The following is a 20809-nucleotide window of genomic DNA, read 5'->3' as shown; positions in this document are numbered from 1 at the left end:
TAGTCCGAATATAAACACTTATTATAGGTGAACCCTAGTGATTCAGGACAAGCTAAAAACACTGTTTGGAAAATGGATTCACGGTGTACTCGTTTATTATATAAATTTTTCTACATTTTGAACACAAACAAAGTTACGGACCGCAGCTCTGATTGGTTGATTTTTTACCGGGAGCGGTCAGTAACTGCAAATGGCAATAGGACCACTGGGAGGAGCCAGAGGAGCTTGATTTTTTTCACAGATTATCTGTCTCATATTCTACTGTCAGGAAATAATGACAGGTTTAACAAATATGTAAAAAAATATATATTTACAAAAGTTACCTACTGCAGCTTTACTTCATTTGATTGTTCTTAAATCAACATAGAATGGAGTAAAACCTCCTGGGAATGGGGAATTCGTTTATCCAGTGAACCGATTGCAGGTCAAGTCTGTTTACAGAAATGTAGGGAGATAATGAGCGCCCCCTGGCCCCTCGTCTAATGGCATGACCCAAAAATGGCACACGCCAGACTAGAGAGAGAGAGAGAGAGAGAGAGAAAGTGCGCAAATTCTGAAAAAAAAGTCAGGAAGGATTAGCGTGGTTGCATAACATTTAACGATACCCCCATGGAAGGCAAGATGGGAAAGGACAAAGGAGGGGCCAAAAAGGACAGAATGAAGAAGAAGCTGATGCTGGAGGAGAATGCATCAAAGTGCTCAAAAATTATGGATTTATTCCGAATTTCCGATATCAGGTGTCAACAGGTGAATTGACAGAAAAAACAGTGACGCCGCTCAAGCATTAACGTACGTTATTGCTAGCCGCCCGTGAACTAGCACAAGCTAGTAAATGTTGGTAGCCTAATAATAATGACTAATTTAATTAGTGGTAGGTAGACAGTGGTGTGTGTATTATATATATTCATACTATGATGACGTCGCCAACGCCAATTAACAATCAGTAACACTTTATAATAAAAGTTCAGTTGTAAGTAATTTATAAGTGATTAGTTTATGATAAACTATATAATTTACAAAAACATTCAGAAATGATTAGCAAGTGATATGCTCACATTTTATGTATGTTTTTAAAATTCCGTTACAAGTCAGCGGCGGTGTGAACGCCTCTCACGTGGTGTTGTCAAGGTAGCAATTTCACTGGATCTAAACAAATCAGTCTAACCATAGACCACGTGACCAGTAGCGGTGGCTTTCTTAATATATTTAAAATAATTTTGCAAGGGTTATGACGTTAGTAGTATATATTTTTTTTTCATTTTTTTTTTACCACCGAGGGCCGGTGGTTTACAAAATTTCCCGGTAGATTTTTTGGTCCCACTCCGCCCCTGCCGAGGGGCGTTCCCATAGCCGGTGACGTCACCGCAGCATCGAAGTGACCTATGAAGGGGAATCTCAGTTTTCCACTAAGTATATATAATTAATTGAGAAATATAACTTAGAGACAGAGATCATATACTTTTAGAAGCACATACTAACAGATATTAAACTTAAAGGCTTGTATAATGTATAATGCATTACAAAAGTAGTTTTAATTGCATTAATTATTCCTTGTAATGCACACTATAATGCATTGTACAATGGCATGAATAATTGCAACCACAGTTAATACATTATAACACTCATCGATTCATTGTTACACTATGAATTTTACATTTGGTTATAATTATTTAGGACGTGATATAATGCATCACAACGCACATAACATATATTATACATAAAGTCTTTAAGTAATGTGTTACCAAAAAATCTTATGTTTTTTTTTTTTTTTTTTTTACATAAATCAAATATAGTACATTTTCTGCTTGCTACAACAGATATGGGTAAGCATTAATCTTAAAATATGCTTAAATGCCTTGTTTTGAGAATAATACTTTTTTTTTTTTTTTTGCAATTTACCGCTCAAAAGTTAAGGATTGGTATGATTTTTTAAATGTTTCTTTTCTGCTTACAAAGCATGCATTTATTTGGACAAAAAAACTGTAAACCCAGCAATACAATGAAATATTATTACAACTTAACATAAATTATTTTCTAAAAATATATTAACATGTAATTTATTCCATAGCCTCAAATGATTCAATCTGCTGATTTGCTGCTCAATATTTTCTAATTTTAGAAATTTTCTAATCATTATAATCAAAGTTGAAAACATCTGTACTGCTTAATATTTTTGCGAAAACTGTGATACTGTTTTTAGGATTTTTTGATGAATAAAGAATTTTAAAAAAGTTATTTAAAAATAAGTAACTTTTACATCAGTTTCATGCATTTTTGCTGGATAAAAGTTTTTTTATTTATTGTTTTGGGAAAATATATTTAAAATCACATACACTTACATGAGATGAAGATTTTAGTCGTATCAATAGCCTTATAAAAGCTGTTTTTATTTCACATGGAGCAGGTCACCTTATGTTGGCCACCATCTGAGATCACATGACCAGCAAAATAATGTACTCTAAATATGGTTAGAGTGTCTGATGTGGTTAAAGAGGGCACTTTCACAAGCAGACCTACAAACGCCTTCCAGAGATCTTGAAGGTACGGGACGCTATGCGAAAAGACAGGCAGCATCTATGAGAATGGGTGCTGATCTAATTAAATGTGATGAAGGCAGGGTACAGCCATTTGCTCCAGGAGGGCAGGTACAACTGCATTAGTTTAGAATTATAAGCCTGAGGGAAAGGCTGTGGACTAGTTAAATTTGATGAAAGGTATGGTTTTTAGCTGTATGAGAGCAGGTAAAGTGGTTTGCTGTATTAGTTTAGAGTTATGGCCTTGAGGGAGCGACCTAGAATCATTAGAGATGTGAGTCTGTGTTATGGGACTGATGTGTCGCAATATGGGCACAAAACTCTTGGACTGGTCCTTGTCTTTTTTATATAAATTTCTATGCCTTAAAAGAACCAGCTGTTCTTTTTATAGTCAACAAATTTTTTTTTTTGGAAATTAAACATTTTGTTTGTCACATACACCCATGGTATAGCAGTGAAACTGTATTGTGTGCTTATCATGCAAGCTCTCTAAGCTATGCAAGACACTGATTACCCCCCCCCCCCAAAGAAAATACATAAATGTTAAATGCCTAGTGATTGAAGTAGCCTTGAAATAAAGGGACTCATCCATAAAATCAGTCCTTGTGAATATTAGCATTGGCCCTCCTTTTTAGATCAGATTAGATCCACTTTTTTACATTGCAAATAGTTAAATACACTTTACCATTCATGAGCATAAACACGTGCTTTTGTGTGAAAAATACAAAGCACGATAACCGATTTAAAAAAAAACCTTGCACATACCAGCTTCTTTGAGACAACATGTTTTTAACAGTCTCTGGCATTCAGATACCTCACACACACACACACACACACACAAATGAGTCACTGAGAGCTTTTTCAGAAGAGCTCACTATGAGATGCCAACTTCATCAATCCATCTATTTAAACTGCTCATGTCTGCAATGCACTGATTAAAAACACCATTTAGCCAAAAGAGAAATGAGACCAAGAGAAATAAAAAGTGCAGATGAAAGGACACAGAGATGTACAGTGAAGTGAGTGGGGTGTCTGTATTGTCAGAGGGCTGAATGGTCTGTGGGAAGGCCATTATAACAGTTATAATATCAGAAAAAAAGGGGCCAGAGAGTTTGGAGGTGGGGGGGGGGCTGCATGGGTCAGAGAGAGACAAAGGTTACACAACAAATTATTCACCCCTCCGCTGGCTCTATTCTGCACCCTTTTGTTAAGCATAAACGCAGCTTGGCAGGGTCCACAGAGAGCTCTTCAATCCACAGTAACAACTCATTATACAGTACAAGACCTGCTCAGATCATCAGCCTCAGACTGACACAAACACATGCAGATGTAAATGAAAGTGAACTCTTATAACCGCAAACAGACCTACAAACTCATTCAGAGACTCCTACACATGTTGACATGCACTTTAAACCGGACAAGACAGCAAGAGACCCCGATAACCCCTCAGAACGGGACAGCTGAGAGCACCGGGGGGGCAAAGGAAGTTTCATACCTTCTTCAGCTGAACTGTGCTGGACCACCAGAGAGACAGACAGAAAGATCCTCCACATTTCCATCAGAGCAACACACAGGAGAAGTCCAGAGAGGAAGAACACGGGAGAGGGACACAGGAGGAGAGAGAGAAAGAGAGAGCGAGAGGCAGAGAGAAGGGAGGAGGAGTCTGTCTGCTCGTTTTTATCTCAGATTAAAGAGAGGAGAGAAAGAGAGGGGGTGGGGGAGCAGGGAGGAGTATTTATGTATGATGATGATTATGACTGAGAAGTCACTGAGCAAAGAATAAGGAGAGAGAGAGAGAGAGAGAGAGATGAAGGGACCGGTGAACTGACTTTAGCTACTCACCGTGATGGAAAGCCTAAAACAAGTTCAGCTTGTTCGCAGAAAAAGTGTCTAGACACGCAGGAGACAGACGCTCTAACAGTCACATTTGGTGAAGGCTCTGGTTTGGCATGCTGATAGGGCACAGAGAGCCAGATTGGAGATATGCATCACTCAGTCAAAGAAGCTTGGAAAACTGCCTGTGTGTTTTCTTTTCCTCTCTTCTTTCAGTTGCTTCTTTTTTCCTGAAAAAAAAACAACAACAAAAAAACATATTTTGAATATTTCCTTCTGGGCTTAGTCATCTCTCATTTTCCACACCCCACACCCACAGAGAAAAACAGAAAGGTTATTCAATATAGACATTCATTTAGAGGCTGTTGCACTCCTGAAGACTACAGTTTTGTGGAGTTATCTCTTTGAAAACAGCGCCTCCTGGTTGAGAGACTTGAAGACAGCAGTAGAGAGACTTGATATCCTGTTGTGTTTCTTTCAGAATTTTTATAGATTTGTTTGTGAGGAGCCTTATCACTGTGACCTGTCAATCATCAAACAACATCTACGTCTATTTCTACTATTTCTATTTCTACTTCTTTGACAATTCTTTCACTGACACATCTCCTCCTTTACTAAAATTTACTTGTTTTACCTAGGCTATATTTTACCAAATTGTGTAGTCCTAATGTTGGTCAAGCCGAATCTCGGGGCGAATCTCCTTCAAGGACAGGGAGCTAAATTAATTTACCAGACTGGATGAGCAGGTGATGTAGTGAAATGGATTTAGTGAATTTGTACCAAAGTAAAATAATGTTTTTATACTAGAAAAATACAATATATCATCAGAGTAGAAAAACAACACGGTAATTCAAGTGTATAAGTAGATCACAATGTAATATAAGACAAACGCTATTATTAGATTACAGTAAACTATATCCCATTATAGTGCCTCAAAAGTAAAGCAATATATTTGGGTATATGACTTTTTATGATATGATGCAACGTGTCATGGGAATGAACAGACCTGTCACAACACATGAGAGTTATCTCATTAAAAAAACATGTACAAAGTTCTTGTGATGTGAACAGTCACGTGTCAGATCAAATCATGTGCAATGCGAATGTTTTAATCTTTTCAGTCTCACAAAATAAATATGCGTTCATGTGCTTATGGTATTACATACGCTCATATATTTAGTACATTGTGTTTAAAGAAAAAACAATAACAATTTAAAAAGTACAAACACAAGAAATTGGAAATAAAATGCTAAAAGCTATAAATATAACAAAATGTATAAATATATATAAAATACACATTCACAAAAAATAAAAAAGGAAAACATCAATGTATGTAAACCTCAATTAGACTAGTGCAGACAAAATTGAGAAATAAATGTAAACAAATGAAAATTTACACAGTAGAGCAAAACTTTTACAGTGTATAGTCCAAACTATCCCCAAAACCAAAAGCCTATTAAAAACATCAAATAGTGCTATTAAACTGTGCGCTTGTGATGAGTGATTATAATGATTATCTTTAAAATCACCCTGTATCAGTATTGTTCATTCAGTCATGTTCAGTGACAGTCGTCAAGAGAAATACTTAATTGATGAACACAAGTTAAACACTGATAATTCATACGTTCAGCAGAACTTTTACAAGCAGTATAATATACATAAACACCAACACATGCTGAAATAACTGGACCTGTACGGGACCCACAAAACATACTAAAAACTAGGATTTAAAAGCTAAAAAAAAAAAAAAAAAACGCGATAAGGACAGACTGCTTTACAAAAGCAATAAATTCACTTTCATAACTATCCATTTCAATTACCATAGCGAATTTCACTCATTTAACTGCAGGGGGCATTTCTCAATGGGTGTGCAGTCGGAAAAATACACAAAACTTCATAAAAGTCTTTGAGCAATATGGGAAATTTCCTAACCAACTATTTAAATATATTTGAATAATATTCCACATGATGTACAAGTGCGTAGTGCTCAGTGGAAATCTCACACTTCAGTTATTAAAAAAAATACTCCTAAACATACACACCAGCGACCACATAATGACTTTGTAACTGACTTTGTAACTGCCATAACACTGTTTAGTACCTCTATGTCAGTGGTTTCCAAACTTTTCAGACATTTTTAAACCCCATCAAGTTTTTGAAGCTACCTCAACAATAATAGTAAAAAGCACAATGGTTTGACCACAGAAATGTAACTTGCAGTGTAACATTGTGATTTACTTGTGAAAACACTGATGTACTTGATCTCACTGATCTAGCTATTTCTTTATAATAATATCCATCATTCAGCTGCATCTGTTCATTTAAGGTGCCAATCTTGTGAGGGTTACAGGTTTTTTTCTATAGGTTTGCTCAGCTTTTCTCCTGACCAGCCATTTCAGTCATCTGAAACTTCTCTGATGATGGGGAGACTGGCATTGTGACGGCACCCTCCGGGGACGTGTAGTTGACGGCACTGGAAAACCCACTGGCAATGTCTTCAAACGTTCTGCCTTTAGTCTCGGGAACACGGAAGTATGTAAACACGAAGAAGATGATAAGGAGGATGAGGAATATGATAAAGACGTACGCTTGACACAGTTCCTGAAAAGTAAGCAATATCACAATATAATGCGTTTAGTTCTTGTATCCTAGACAAATGTGATACTGATGAATTCATTGACAAGGTTCTCACCAATAGTTTTGGGAAAAACAGTCCGACAAGAAAGCTGGCGGTCCAGTTGCAGCATCCCGCCACAGCGATGGCTGCCGGGCGTGGACCTTGAGCGAATAACTCCGCCACTATGAACCATGGGATTGGTCCTGGTCCCATCTCAAAACTGGCCACAAACCCGAACACTGCCAGAATGGCCAGAACGCTGATTGGGGAAGTTGCCTGCTAGCGGTATAGGAAATTGAACCATTTGGAGAGAGAAACAGAGAAATGGTTCATTTCAGTGAATGATTTCCAACAAAGATGTAAGTCGGCGTTCATTAGTAAGATCAGAAACTGACCCCAGCAGATACAGATTCGGGAATGGCAGTCATGTTAGCACCACTTCCTGCTTTTGCTCCAATAGGGTTCTTAAGATCAGAAAAGACAAAAAGAATTAGAAAAAATGTAATCCCTGTATTTTTCATTTAAATAAACCATAGTTAAATCCATGACATCTTATTCGGAAGATTTGAGTGATTTATCATTTAGTGCTATTTAATGATATCCAACAACTCACAAGAATTTCAAGAGAAATGGTCATGAGCAGAGCACAGACAGTCATTCCAGCTAGTCCGACCATATGAAGTGTTCTTCTTCCTGCCCGCTCCACAAGAAACAGCTGTTGAGCAAAGCAGTGGAAGAATCAAAACACAGTTCATTTAGTACACTATCATAAAAGTATTTAAAAGACATAAGGGCATAAAAAATTAAAAAATGCTGTGTAAACTTACAGAGATGACGGTGAAGAGAGTGTTGACTGCACCCACTCCAATGGTGGCATAGACTGCCTCAGTGATACCTGCATATCTGAAGATCTTGGTAGAGTAATAAATTACCTGAAAGATTGACAGAAAACACAGCTGTTCAACATTTAGAACTGATCATGTCAATATTCTAAGTCAAAGAGGTGGAAAACATGCAAGGAAGCCTTAGAAACTGAGAATTTTACAAATTCAGTGTTAAAGCAAACACTGTTAAAGTCACTGATTAGTTTGTCTTGTTTATCTAAAATTAAAATATATTAGACCTTGTTAGGGAAAATATTATTTTGCAGTAATTTGATACATTACACACATTAAGGCCTGGTTTCACAGACAGGCTTAGCTTAGCCAGCACTAGGCTTTTGATAAATTAGGATATTTAGGCAGTTTTTATGAAAATGCCTTAGAAGAAAATTACAGGTGTGCATCATGAGACTGAACAATGACACAGACATATTTTAAGATATGTCAGAGCAATATTTTTTCATCTGAGACAGCTAAAACATGCATTTTAGTCTGGGACTAACCTTAAGCCTTGTCTGTGAAACGGGTATTTATTTCATTTTACCACTTTAACAGTTTTGGGCAAAAAAAAAAATAGGCCAATGATGGAAACCATTATGCAATTAACTATTATAAATCTGATAGATTATAGTACATAGTATATATACAGCCCACAACTTTATAGCATTTGTAAATTTTTCCCATGAAGACTTAATAAATTTGTGTTAACTGATCTCAGTCAGTGTGGTTTGGTGGAGTGTGTTGACTGTGTTGACCGGGGTTGTGTATTTCAGGCTAGAACTGCTTTGATGGCATTAATTCCATATAAAGTACTAACTGCACATAATGCAAATGACTTTGGTTTTATTGGTGCCTCAATCTGAATGGGATCTTGTTTGATGGATATGTTCAATATTTTTACCTGGAAAAAAGACACTGCTGGCTATAAAATTGTTTCATATGCTGAGCTAATCAAACATCAGATTTACACGTGGTGCGAGACGTTTTGCATGAAGTGTGAGACTCACAGCGTTGATGCCAGAGAGTTGTTGGGACAGCTGCAGGATTATGGCGATGATAATGGGCTGTCTGTAAGCGGAGTTACGGAACAGCTCTGGAATAGAAACCTTCTTCTCCATGGACATCTTCAAGGCCTCTTCCTTCATCTCACGAATGTCATCCTCCACATCTGAATGCCCACGAAGACGTGTCAGCACTGAGAGCAAAATAAGAGAGGAAGACATACAATGTCAGTCCAGAGGAGTAAATACAGTTTAGTTCCTTTTATCATTCTTTAGCAGTCACAGCAGACTCACCTTGGCGTGCCTCCTCCTCCTGGTTCAGAGTGATCAGCAGGTATCGAGGGCTCTCCGGGCAGAAGATCAGCATGACACACTGTAACACTGCAGGGACCGCCGTCAGAGCCAGTAACAATGGCCACATAGACTGAGATCCCAGCAATAACTCCAGGCCTAAGATCTAACATGAAATCCAGAAAAATTACCCATTTATTAATAAATTATATTATTTTTATTCGGCAAATAATGACCGAAAGTTTTTTTTTAAGTGAGCTATCCCTTTAATCTGTTGTTAGCATAAATACATAGGATAATCTAACCTGTGCAATTAGGATGCCGATGACCACCCCGAGCTGGTGAAGGGTACCAAAAGCCCCTCGAAGTGCCGTTGGAGCAATTTCACCCACATACATGGGCGTCAATCCTGTACACAGGCCGCAGAAGGCACCAATAACCAGACGGCCCACTATTATCAGTTCATAAGAGGTGCACATGCTGGATAAACCCATCAGGCCTCCACCAATCAGAGCCAGGATGTTGGACAGAAGCATGCATTTTCGTCTGTAACGAGAAGATGGGAGATGAATAAAGGATTTTTTTTTAAACAAACCATTTATATTGGTTTTATGTTTAAAGAAAGTGTGTGATTTTCTCACCTCCCTAGTTTGTCAACTAGTGTGCCAACACTAAGAGACCCGATCATGCCACCAACGTTGAAAATGGAAACCGTTACACTCCACACTGTTGTCAATGTAGATTTATGCATTGGCTCTCCACTGCGCTCCTGAGTCACATTTCTGATGAAGTTCTGCACTTTCTGATCATCAACAGAGAGACAGATGATGAGTAATGAAGTAATGAGGTGTTGTTTTTGAACTCTAAAATCACCTGATGAAACGCTTACCTCATCGGGTGCATTGATGACGCCTATGTTGTAGCCAAACTGCAAGGAGCCGATGACAGCCGTGGACACACAGAACATGAGGCACCATGTCACCTGTTTCCCCTGGACAAGAAGAAGGAACACATACCATAAGATGCAGAAAATGAATATAAGTAAAGTAAAGATGAATATAAGACAAAAGTTTAAACTGAGTCTGTCATCAGTTTGGGGGTGTCAGTGGCATCAAAAAATTGGAAAACTCCTGCATTAAAAGGCTAAGGGAGCCAAAAAGATGAAGAAAAGCAGAGTCTTTCTCACTTTTACCATTATTTTTAGCACACAAATACACTCTCGTTTCACACAGTGCTCACACTCATTCCAAATTCTAATTCTTGTTTTCTGCTTCAATTCAACAGCTAAATTGAGTCTAAAGATTCTAAATGGTACACAAATTCTGATAACAACACATTATACAATGCGGTATTTCCCAGAGCATGTGTGAAAGTGGAACAAGACTGTTGCATACTTTACTAAGCAATAAAAACTGGAATGCTTGTGTCCCTATGTGTCATTCAATTTTCTTAAACTGGCTGGCTGCTCGGATCTTAATGTCTGTTCCATTTTTCTTAAGTCAAATTAAAAGGAAACAGAAATAACGAACTAATCTTACTGTCAACTGCGCAATTTCGGTATGACTGCAGAGGAACCCAAGTTGACCAGAGATTAAAGAGTTAAAATCTGCATGACTTGTGGTACAAATACAAAGTCAGCGGGAAAATCACAGAAAACCACACATTTACACCAGTTTCAAGAAGTTCTCACATGTTCAGCTATGCGGGTTATGGGTTATAAAGTTCATTAGACTGAGGACCTGTGTATTGGGTGCATTATTTTTTTGGAGAGAGAAAAATAAATGTACACTTAGTAACCAAAAGGGTTAGTTTGCAATGGTTTTCCATTATGTTGGGGTAATCAGGAGTGGATTGTTTCTAAGGAACTTCCTTCAATAAGGCATTTGGAAAATGTCAATACAAAAAGAAATAGTGCACTGCACTTTTAAACCTGCACAGAGAACCTTCTGGCAAGTGCACACCGGTCTGATGTTTGGATAAAGACTTAAACACACAATCTGTCTCCTGGAGGAGTGACTGCAAAAAAGGATATGGGTGTCATAACATGATCTGGAAGTTGCCAAGAGGCATCTTATTGAATCTAATGTTCATAATGACTTCTGCTGATAGAGGATGATCCATCACTGAATTTTTCATCTCTAATACCACATTTTTGCACATCCCACCATACAACCCCCAGCCTCCATAAATGCATAGACCATATTTAATTATGAAATCAACACACTTAGTGTTAGACTCCCTTAATGGATTTGTAATGAGCTGCAATGGATGCTAAATTGGCCTTTAATGGTAAACTATACAATATTTGAATGTCATTTCTCTTGAAACTTGTAAGTGATGTATTAAAATATATTTTTATTTAATTACTCACTCATTTTTAATAATGAAGTTGCAATTTAGCACTTAGTAGTACTTCGTAATATTGAGTAATTCACTATAGCAACAATGAATGCATATTATTTAACACATGAAAATAAATGTGCTTCTTTAAAGGAAAAAAGTTAAGAATTTTAAAGTTTTAAAGTTTAAGCAAAGGATAAAGTTAAACTTAATTTGATTTTTAAGTGCTCTTTTTAAAAGAGTACTTAAGTCTATTAAGAAACTGTCATGATTGTCAAATACTTTTAATATTACACTAGTGCACATTCTTATTCACAAAGGATCTAGTAAAACTGTTAATAAAAAAAATTAAAAAGTTAAAGCTTTGACTCAGAAATCATGAAGACAAAAGTTAAACATCACCACTGATTATATATAAAAACATAGAGGAGAAAAGCCTCTACCTTACTGTCCTTTATCTTCTCCATCCTACTTTCTGTTGTGAAAGCCAGTTATTGCGAGAGAAGTCTTCAGTTCAGTTTTAACTCTTTTTGCAGTGAGACCAAACTTATGTTTTCAGAGAAAACAAATCCGTATTTGGAAAAGCTTCTAGATGGAGGAAAAAGAATATGTCAGTAATGATAAGGCATGAGACAATCCTTTTATGTCTTCACAAAGACGAATGGAAAAAAACTGCTTCCTGTAATGGATGTCTGCAGAGTTGAGATGACAGTAGAGCACCATGTGCAAAGTAAATGTGGAAGACAAATACATGAGGCATCTCTGTCAGCCCAAGATCCACCCTATATATTACTCAAACTCAGTCTAAATGTTTTTTCCTGTAATATCAAATCCTCAATCCTGCATTATTCTGGCTAAAGTTAAACAGTGAAGAAAATACAATTTAGTTAACAACTTCATGCAGTTCTAATTAGTTAGCAATGAAATTTAAAGTAGTACAATTAAATTTACTGCAGGATTATTTTAAAGTTTTAAGGCTTTTTTTTTTTTTACATTTTAAATAGAATAGGCTACTAATAGTTGGTAATGGGAAAAAAAGTTGATTATTATTAAAGGCTAATTATAGTCCATTATAGTCCGTTTATATATATATATATATATATATATATATATATATATATATATATATATATATATATATAAAGGTTATATTTACGTTTGTTTGCAGAGCTCCTGTGTCGATCAAGCAGTCGCCGGTAAGTGATGAAACACTCTCGCGCTCGTGGGTTTTATGTAGAGTGAGACATGAGGAGCAGCACGTTGCAGTTTTGTCGTCACTCCAGAGCTCCCCCTGTTTCAGTAACCTCTGAGTCACACGATTAAACAAGAACTCCGTCTCAAGACATTCGCGTAACATCCTTTCGTTGGAAGTTATCGCCGCGCCCAAACACTAGTGAGCATCATTTAGAAAGTGCCAATGATGCCAGAAACGCCCCCTAGAGAGACAACTCACGAGGTTTTGAGGCAAAGCCTGGTGTAATGTACGTATTTGGTAATGTCCGATCGCGCCTCTGTTTTCTGGCGCAGCATCCCACCAGATTCAAACTTGCCAAACGTTGATGCTGATGTGACAAATAAACCCGCTATTGTTGTCATGTGAGTGTTTCTGTAAGAGAATGCCATTTATTTTTTATGTTTGTAAACAAGTGGTCCTCTCTTCCGAGAACGGGCAGTTTGTCAAATGTGAGATCTAGTAATAACAAATGTTGCGTTTCCTACGCTTCCTAGCTTTCGTTTGTTCATTGGAATTGACTAAATAACCATAGATGAATTTGATGCACTTATTAATCATAACTTAATGTTAGAAAGAAGGCTAATAATCGATTTGCGTTTGGTTTCTGGCAGTGTAGATAATGACCTAAAAAAAATGCATTATTACACTGAAAACACAGTAATAACGAATATAATAACACAAAAACACGGAACACTACAGCTGTCCATGTTTAAGACGGATAAACAGGAACTTCCAAAGGAAACACATTTCGAGAACTGAGACCAGCTGTTGATAGCATCCTGCCACTGTGTTTTTTTTTTCTTTCTATTAATAGGCTAGAAGCTAAACTCTGAACCTTTTAAAAAAAAAATTCTCTGGGAGTCTGAGATTGAATTACTTCAAAATAAGACACCTGTATTGTGAAGGGTATCCTTTTACCATTATCCAACAGCATTTCATACTGTAAAGCTCCGACATGCTTCATTTATGTACAGTATATACGTCACTGTCATAAAATAAAAGTTGAACTTGGACAGACTTGTACAAATGAAAATTAGTATAGCGTATTTTAAACGTGCATTGAAGTTATTAACAAAGCATTATAACACCATATGAAATAATTAAGCATACAACTAAAGTGAGTGTTTAAGTTAAAAGGTACATAATCACAAAGAAAAAGGGGTGAAAAGCTTTCCATACACACACGCTCGGTTATGATATTCTCTCCCAGTATGAATAGATTTACTGTATGCTCTCAATTCAAGTTCCTTTCAGAATTGTTATACTAGTTTAACACCTCGTCACTTCAAACACAAGAATATCATTCTGTGAATTCTAACTAACTTCTGAAAAGAAATCTGGCAAAAATGCAGGTTTTATTCCAGTCAGCGCTCAACCACGCACATAACTACGAATGAATCCATTCTGTGGAAATGGACTTTTCCTCATGTTTTTGTTAGCATTCCAGTAATAAATGTTAAGCCTGGTAACAGACGACCATCATAACAAAGATCTACATTAATACCTAAAAGCATCCTAAAAGCACCCCAAAAGTAAAATCCTGTCATATTTGACCTCACCCTCAAGTCGTTGAAGCTGTTGAACACAAAAGATTTGTAGCCATTGATCTTTAAAGATTTTTTTTCTCCATACTTGACATTGAACTTGAACGTCAGCATCTACCAGCAACTTTTCTCTTCAAAATACTGTGTGTGTGTGTGCGTTCAAAAAAGAAATTCAAACAGGTATGGAATAACACGAGGATGAGTAAATTATACCGTTTTCATTTTTGGGTGAACGATCCCTTTAAGTTAACATCTAGACTGCTGCACTTCCTGTGTGTCCCTGAGACATTTGCTGCTGGATAACCTAATCTGACCAACTAACCCCTGACCTTTTGCATTAAATATTATAAATATATAGCAAGAGCGCAATTTTTCTAGGTACTGCAATCAGAATAGTGACTGCAATTTCTCCATCTTAAATTTATTAATAACTTTTGTCGTCACATTGATGGACTAATTTAGGATACTTTACCGCCATCTGCTGTTTGAAAAACACAATGGTCAAATAAGATTAAACTGAGCCTTTTAAAGAATGCTGGGTAATGATTTGAAGAATCTAATTCCTTAATCACTGATTTCATGTAAATTCATGCTGTCTGTTCAAACTAAATCAGCCTCTGTATCATTGCTCGAGCTCTATATAGATAAATCCAGTATCTTCAGACTAGTGTTAATTATATAGGCCAAATAAAATCAACAGCGTTTGCCTTGGTTTTTGACCATCGCATACAAATTACTGACATTCATTAAACCTCACAGATATAGCATATATGATTCAACACCACACATCAAGAAGCCATTTAGCCACACAATTTTCAGCAGGTTGAACTTGGTGATTAATGAATGATTTAGAAACACTTTGTATAAGCTGTAATTTGTTTCTACTATTAAGAAAAAAAAGACACCTTTAGTAAAAAAAACAAAAACAAAACTATTTAGATGAAATTGTGCGTTTTTATTTTGTAAATTGCAACAGTAGGATGTAGAGTGACACAGATCAGGGTAAATGTAGGACTTAGGTTTCCAAATCCCACTCTGAATGAGCTTTCAGCCTCCAGCAGGCAAACCAATAACTAAGACAACATCGTCTAGGGATAACATATGATGAGGTACTCTACAAAAGGTTGGGATTTCTTGATCTGAAAGTAACAGAAACCATTTAGATCTTTCCGGCGAAGCTTCCATCCTCAATCTGCCCATTCCATCTCTCCACCTGAAGGAAGAAAAACAAAGAAACATTGTATATCAAACAACTTCCAGCAAACCTTCACATTTAATCAGTTTTCACAATGTCTGGTTGTGTCTTGCTGAAGGGAAATATCAATTATACTTTGATAGAAGAAACTAAATTTTAGCTCCTTTTTTTATTTTTTAACAGAGCTGCTTAGCTATAAGTTTTGAATGGGGATCGTGTCACCATGATGATCAGTAACAGAGAACCCCCGGCAAAACTGTCTGATACCTGATATAGAAGAGTCTGTGTGGTTTTAAACCAATACATTTTTGGTTTGATTGCAAACACTGAAAAGTTTAAAGTGGTACTCAAATTCAGAAGGACGATAGCTATGATGAACCCTACTCCGGGAACATGTTGGGTGTGTGTCAACAATGAAGAATAGAGAACTTTGTCGTTACAATACTGCATCCTGACCACGCTCAAGTCGTTCTCAACATTTTGGTGAATACCAAATCATCTGCATAGTTTACCAGCATTAATCTTTTTTTTTGGCAGTGAACAATAGTGAAAACTGCCAATGGCAAAAAAACGTACAAGAGTTTGGACATCCTTACATCAATCCCATCAACCCCACATACAGGGGTGTAAATTTGGGGTAAGGACATTTTTTGCGAGGTCAATTTTTGAAGTGGACACAAATAATACAGCTAAAATTGTACTTGTAAGGATATGTATGAATTATTAGTGCAGCAGGGAGACTGAGCCAAATTAGACAACTTAAAGCCGTTGTGGCTTTTTGTTTCCATTGTACACATAACTATCCATCACAGTGTTGCCAAGTCCACAATTCCTGTGGAATTGGGCTTTTTTATCACTGTTGGTGTGGGTTGTTTTTCATGTCCACGGGTTGAAGCGACCCCAGTCACGTGTATTTTAACCCCTGGAATACAATTTTTACCAGGGGACCCCCTTGAAACGTAGACAGTTTGGGCTAGTTTTGAGTAGAGAATTGAAAAATACACTGGCATCATCTGTATTAAAGAGAAAATATTCACTTCATCTGATGTTTAAGTGAATAAAATAACCTTGACAGCCTTACTTGGGGGAGGGGGAGACTCAAAGTTTCTAAACTTAAAATGCATTTTGCCCCGATTGTATTGTTTTATTACTTACACAATTATTTAAAGTATAAAAATACCCCTCGGGATTTCTGCCTATGCCCACATACACTGTAATACCTTATTTGTAGTGTCTTTAAATACGTCATAGTCACACTTGATGGTTTGCAAGATAAAAGCAAAAATATTACATCCTGTTTTGAAAGACTTCTTGGCACTACCTTCATCTATGTTTGCAAAACTGTTAGAATCAGAAGGTGCCAAAGAAAATTTACTTGAACTTATTTTCAGAATAAATCTCAAAGATGAGGAATATAAAGAATAAAGATGCCAATTATAGACAGCCAAACGTTTGCTAATGATTTTGTACGTCTTCAATATTTATTCTAGAAAGCACCTAAGGCTACATTCTCAGTGCAAACCTCAGTTCTGATTTCATTTTTTTTCCTAACATGGCCAATATCAAATTCTGAAACAGAATTCTGAAAAAATTGTTGATGTAGAGTGATGTTCTGTAAAACATGTGCCCTGTATATGATTTAGGAACATATGCGGTTTGTTCTTGATCACAGACTGTCATTAAAAAAAAAAAATTGTGACCAAAAACCAATCAACCTCACTGACCTGTACTCATAAAGTAAGAAAGGAATGGCGATAATGTTTTTATACAATCACCTACTTCCAAAAAAAGAGCATGTATGAATTTCAAATATATCTGAAAAAAGTTTTAGGCAGCATTTTGCATTCAAGAATACTGATAGCTTCAAAGATTAAGAAGATTGCTTTTTTCTTGCTGTATATTTAACTCTGCTTTATCAAACCAGAACTGATTGGATTTTGTAAAGTCTGGGTTTAAAACCAGAAAGGATCATATACAGCAGTTGGCCATGCTGTGTTTATGACATTTAAGATGCGATGAAAAAGTGCTTACAAAATAACACCAGGAATGTCTATAAGGTAGCTAGGGTCAATCTTGATTCTCATGTTTACTCAAAGGTTCTATTACTGAGGTTTTCAGAGGTGTTTTTGGTAGAACAGACTCACCCAGCTCATTGGACACAGGCTCTGGTAGACTCTCTGGTACCATTCGCAGGGAGAAGTGTCCTGCCCTTTGCTTGACAAAGCCTTATTACACCGGTGGAAGTCTGAGAGGAAAAAAACAGCTGTAAATAATACACACTGAACTCAGGCAGAAATGGTATACAGTCTCCAACCCAGACATATATAATGAGTTATTCAATTCATAAAGCAACTTAATCAAGTCACAATTAATAAGGTCATATAGATCAATTCTAGCTCATAACTTCAGGGGAACTGGAGATTTACAACAGACAACCCTGCTTCACCACTGATGTGACCTTCAACAAATTGAGTCCTGGTTGCTCCAAAAGATCTATCTGTGAGATCAGCATACTATTAATAATCATGGTTGAAATGCACCTAGTGAAGTCTCATATTCATTATAACTGTGTACAAGCCTGAATGTGAAGCACACTTATCGCTTTCATAATTTATACAAAGCACTTGTGGCACAATTTGTTAATTTTTTTTAATTTTGTTTAATTTTTTTTTTTAAATCTAACAAAGTTGGGTATAAATAAGGGTCACATAATCATGTGTACTGCACATACCCAGGTAATTCTGGAAACAGTTTCTTGTCTGATTAGTGTTTGGAAAACGGGCATCGAATGGAGCCGTTCTGTAGTTCTTGATCTTGTCGTCAATAACATCAGCCATCTTCAGTCAATAGATAATGAGTCTGTGTGACAAGCAGTAAACATTAACAACAATAACTAAATACTTAAAGCACATAATTGGACTTTAGCTGGTAGCTCATAGTTTAACGGTGTAATGAAGCAGACGACTGTTAGTGACATTTCACTCCGTGACAGTTTGAACTAACGCCAGTAGACGGCTGTAGAGATGTTAAACTCTTGTATTTTAAACAAGTTCTTTTAAACTTTCAACGAGGTAAATGTAAATTGAAGTGAACTTGTAAAAACGTAAAATACGCTTATTATACTTACAAACCAGCAGACATATTCAATTTAGTAACACAACCTTGATATAACCGGTTTAAGTAGCCAGTTTGCTAGCTCGCTAACTCAAATGAACCATTCCTGTGGAACGTTTGTTGCTATTCCGTGAATTTTGCAAAAGAGTAAAGATAAAGGGTTTAAATAAACATCGCACGAGCTCAGCAATTTCACAACAAGCTAAAGTTTAAACAAATATAAACACTGAGGCCCACCTCAGTAAGCAATAAGCTGTGCCCTTATCGTAGCGTCCTCTCGAAAGACTCTATCAGCGCACTGGATTATGGGAAGCCGAATTGTGTAGTGTAAGGATGAGTGAGGGCGGGGCTTATGAGATTAAACTAAAACTTTTTTTCCTGCAATTTTTATAATAACGAACATACAAGGGCAACAACATAAATTACATAAAAATAAACATAATAATAAACAAATACAATTAATAAAAAATATATAAAATCTGAAAAGCAATAAGAAAATCACGTCCATGCCAAGTAGCCTAAAAACACAAGTATAGGTCTCTGCAGGAAAGTAATGGGAGTTACCAGATCAGGGTGTTTTTACACCATGATACCTGATTGGTTGATGTAATAGTGACGTTAGGTTTAGGGGTGGGGTTAGGTAAGGGGGATCATTTAGATTTCATGATTCAGAAACACCCAGCAGTTTGAAAACACCCACATGGTGATAAACGCCCACTTTTGCTCTGCAGAGACCTAAGTCTCTAAAAACATTTACAATACTTTAATACTACTAGTATATTTATTATTTACACGTTTTGTAAGTAGCATTAATGTTCCTCCAGTGTTTATTCTAATATTAAGATGTAATATGAAGGCAATATAATTATCAAAATAATTGTATTATAAAACAATAATATAAAATAAATAAAACGAGTCAGTATTATTAATAAATCAATAATTGCAATATACAATACAAAGTAAAATACAATAAAAAATTATTCGGGAAGAAATTAATGAACAAATAAAAATGTAATAAAATAATATTTTAAAAAAAATTATATTGACATTCACTGATAAAAAGCACTGGGAAGCACAGTATGGCATAATAAGATATATTGTCATTGAGTAAAACGTAGAAAAACCTGTAGAATAATGGCATGGTATATTCAGAACCTGTCTCTGTGAAGAACAGGTATGTTTCTTTTATTACTTAACCCACTGTCTGAAGCAGGGTATTAATTTATTTCTGTATAGTTTTTATTTATTGTGTGCTTTATTTAATTTATTAATGTTTTAGAATTTATGTTTTATGTGTGCAATGAAGCAGCATAATTGCTTTTTTTTCTTTTCATATTCTGATATTTTTATTGCAGTTTTAGCCACAGCAAGCAAGCAAATAAGTAATTAAATAAATATTTTTGTTTTAATAAATCAATATAGAGCACTTTTGGAATCTGTGGCTCACCTACACTAACTAGGAAGCAATAGGCCTAATTCAACAGAGTGTAGTTACTGTCCTCTGCCTTTGTAGGGCACTGCTGGCTACCAAAACCACCTTCTTTCCTCTAGAGTTGAGGTGTGAGAGATGTACAGTAAGAACTTTTTACCAAAGAAAGAGTGCACTACTGTATGCACACTTCATTCCAAACATGTTCCCTCTGACCAGAAGCCAGGAAGAGCTTTCACTTACACGCTAAAAACAAACATGGAGGGACAAGTCTGTGTGACGCACAGGAGCCTTCACAGTCGGCTGTCAATGCTTCCTGTCTAAGAGACCTACTGCTCACAGAGCTTTTGGCTTTGCTTTTTGGTCTGACATGGTGCATGTGAGTGTGTGTGCATTTATATGTGGGACTGCATGTTGACTTTACAATGCAAAATAAATAGCATAGCATTTAATTTGTATTTTTGTGCGGTTTTCCAGTGAAAATATCAGTTATAGATAAATGAGAAGCAAACATATGCATAAAACTCATTAAATTTAGTCAGATTTATGTTTTGAACAAGAAAACGTATCTTAGTAGTCTTTAGTTTAAGTCTTTCTTAGACATATAGATACATTCACATGTACGGATATACACAGGGTTCTTCTTTCCTGACACATCATTCTGTGGTTGACAAGGTCAAAGGTTACAGGTGCCTCTCTGTCTTTGACATCCTGTCCCAGGTTTCCTGTTTCCTTTTTTCAAAAGCCCTACAACACAACACACACACACACACACACAAAGTGTTGGATAAAACAT

General features: G+C 36.3%; 4 protein-coding genes across 10 annotated transcripts in view; all 4 read right to left on the bottom strand.

Annotated features, from left to right (window-relative positions):
- The window catches only part of ephb6 (eph receptor B6), a 140403-nt gene extending 136164 nt beyond the window's left edge, over positions 1-4239 (bottom strand). For all 4 annotated transcript variants that reach the window (XM_052578017.1, XM_052578018.1, XM_052578016.1 and 1 more), the window contains exon 1: positions 4030-4239. In XM_052578017.1, coding sequence (XP_052433977.1) covers positions 4030-4093 — 64 coding nt within the window. In that variant the 5' untranslated portion in view covers positions 4094-4239. The remainder of the gene's footprint in view (positions 1-4029) is intronic.
- Positions 1-12797, bottom strand: part of LOC127974621 (solute carrier family 2, facilitated glucose transporter member 3) — a 46505-nt gene extending 33708 nt beyond the window's left edge. The window contains exons 1-12 of one of the 3 annotated variants that reach the window (XR_008157332.1): positions 12654-12797; positions 11941-12085; positions 10047-10148; positions 9799-9959; positions 9463-9703; positions 9161-9323; positions 8873-9060; positions 7812-7916; positions 7598-7699; positions 7380-7448; positions 7060-7263; positions 6533-6968 (exon numbers count right to left, since the gene is read on the bottom strand). Coding sequence is in view for 2 of the 3 variants with exons in the window: in XM_052578022.1 (XP_052433982.1) it covers positions 6738-6968; positions 7060-7263; positions 7380-7448; positions 7598-7699; positions 7812-7916; positions 8873-9060; positions 9161-9323; positions 9463-9703; positions 9799-9959; positions 10047-10148; positions 11941-11964 (1590 nt within the window). In the remaining variant the exon portion in view is untranslated. Of the gene's footprint in view, positions 1-5455; positions 6969-7059; positions 7264-7379; positions 7449-7597; positions 7700-7811; positions 7917-8872; positions 9061-9160; positions 9324-9462; positions 9704-9798; positions 9960-10046; positions 10149-11940; positions 12086-12653 lie in introns of those variants that run through there. The other 2 variants (XM_052578022.1, XM_052578023.1) reach the window with 2 other exon arrangements.
- The window catches only part of LOC127974622 (solute carrier family 2, facilitated glucose transporter member 3-like), a 46506-nt gene extending 33708 nt beyond the window's left edge, over positions 1-12798 (bottom strand). Inside the window, exon 1 of one of the 2 annotated variants that reach the window (XM_052578024.1) lies at positions 12654-12798. The gene's annotated coding sequence lies outside the window, so the exon portion shown is untranslated. Of the gene's footprint in view, positions 1-10139; positions 10145-12653 lie in introns of those variants that run through there. The other variant, XM_052578026.1, reaches the window with a different exon arrangement.
- A 2411-nt stretch (positions 12799-15209) lies between these two features.
- Positions 15210-18928, bottom strand: LOC127974623 (cytochrome c oxidase subunit 6B1). Its single transcript, XM_052578027.1, has 4 exons — positions 18822-18928; positions 18202-18329; positions 17615-17715; positions 15210-15488 (listed from the first exon to the last, which is right to left on the bottom strand). The coding sequence occupies exons 2-4, from the start codon at positions 18305-18307 to the stop codon at positions 15435-15437; spliced, it is 261 nt and encodes an 86-aa protein (XP_052433987.1). The 5' UTR covers positions 18308-18329; positions 18822-18928; the 3' UTR covers positions 15210-15434.
- Between the last annotated feature and the right edge of the window lie 1881 nt (positions 18929-20809).

This window comes from Carassius gibelio, chromosome B16 (genome assembly GCF_023724105.1).
Source record: "Carassius gibelio isolate Cgi1373 ecotype wild population from Czech Republic chromosome B16, carGib1.2-hapl.c, whole genome shotgun sequence".
Classification (NCBI taxonomy): domain Eukaryota; kingdom Metazoa; phylum Chordata; class Actinopteri; order Cypriniformes; family Cyprinidae; genus Carassius; species Carassius gibelio.
This window is presented reverse-complemented; position numbering and strand designations above follow the sequence as displayed.

Bases quoted from the DNA above. Each gene is read 5' to 3' on its own strand.
- LOC127974623 (XM_052578027.1), bottom strand. From the start codon at position 18,307: ATGGCTGATGTTATTGACGACAAGATCAAGAACTACAGAACGGCTCCA. The intron at 17,716-18,201 runs GTATGTGCAGTA...TTTTCCTCTCAG, and splicing joins CTGTTTCCAGAATTACCTGG to ACTTCCACCGGTGTAATAAG. The intron at 15,489-17,614 runs GTGAGTCTGTTC...TTCTTCCTTCAG, and splicing joins GCCTGTGTCCAATGAGCTGG to GTGGAGAGATGGAATGGGCA.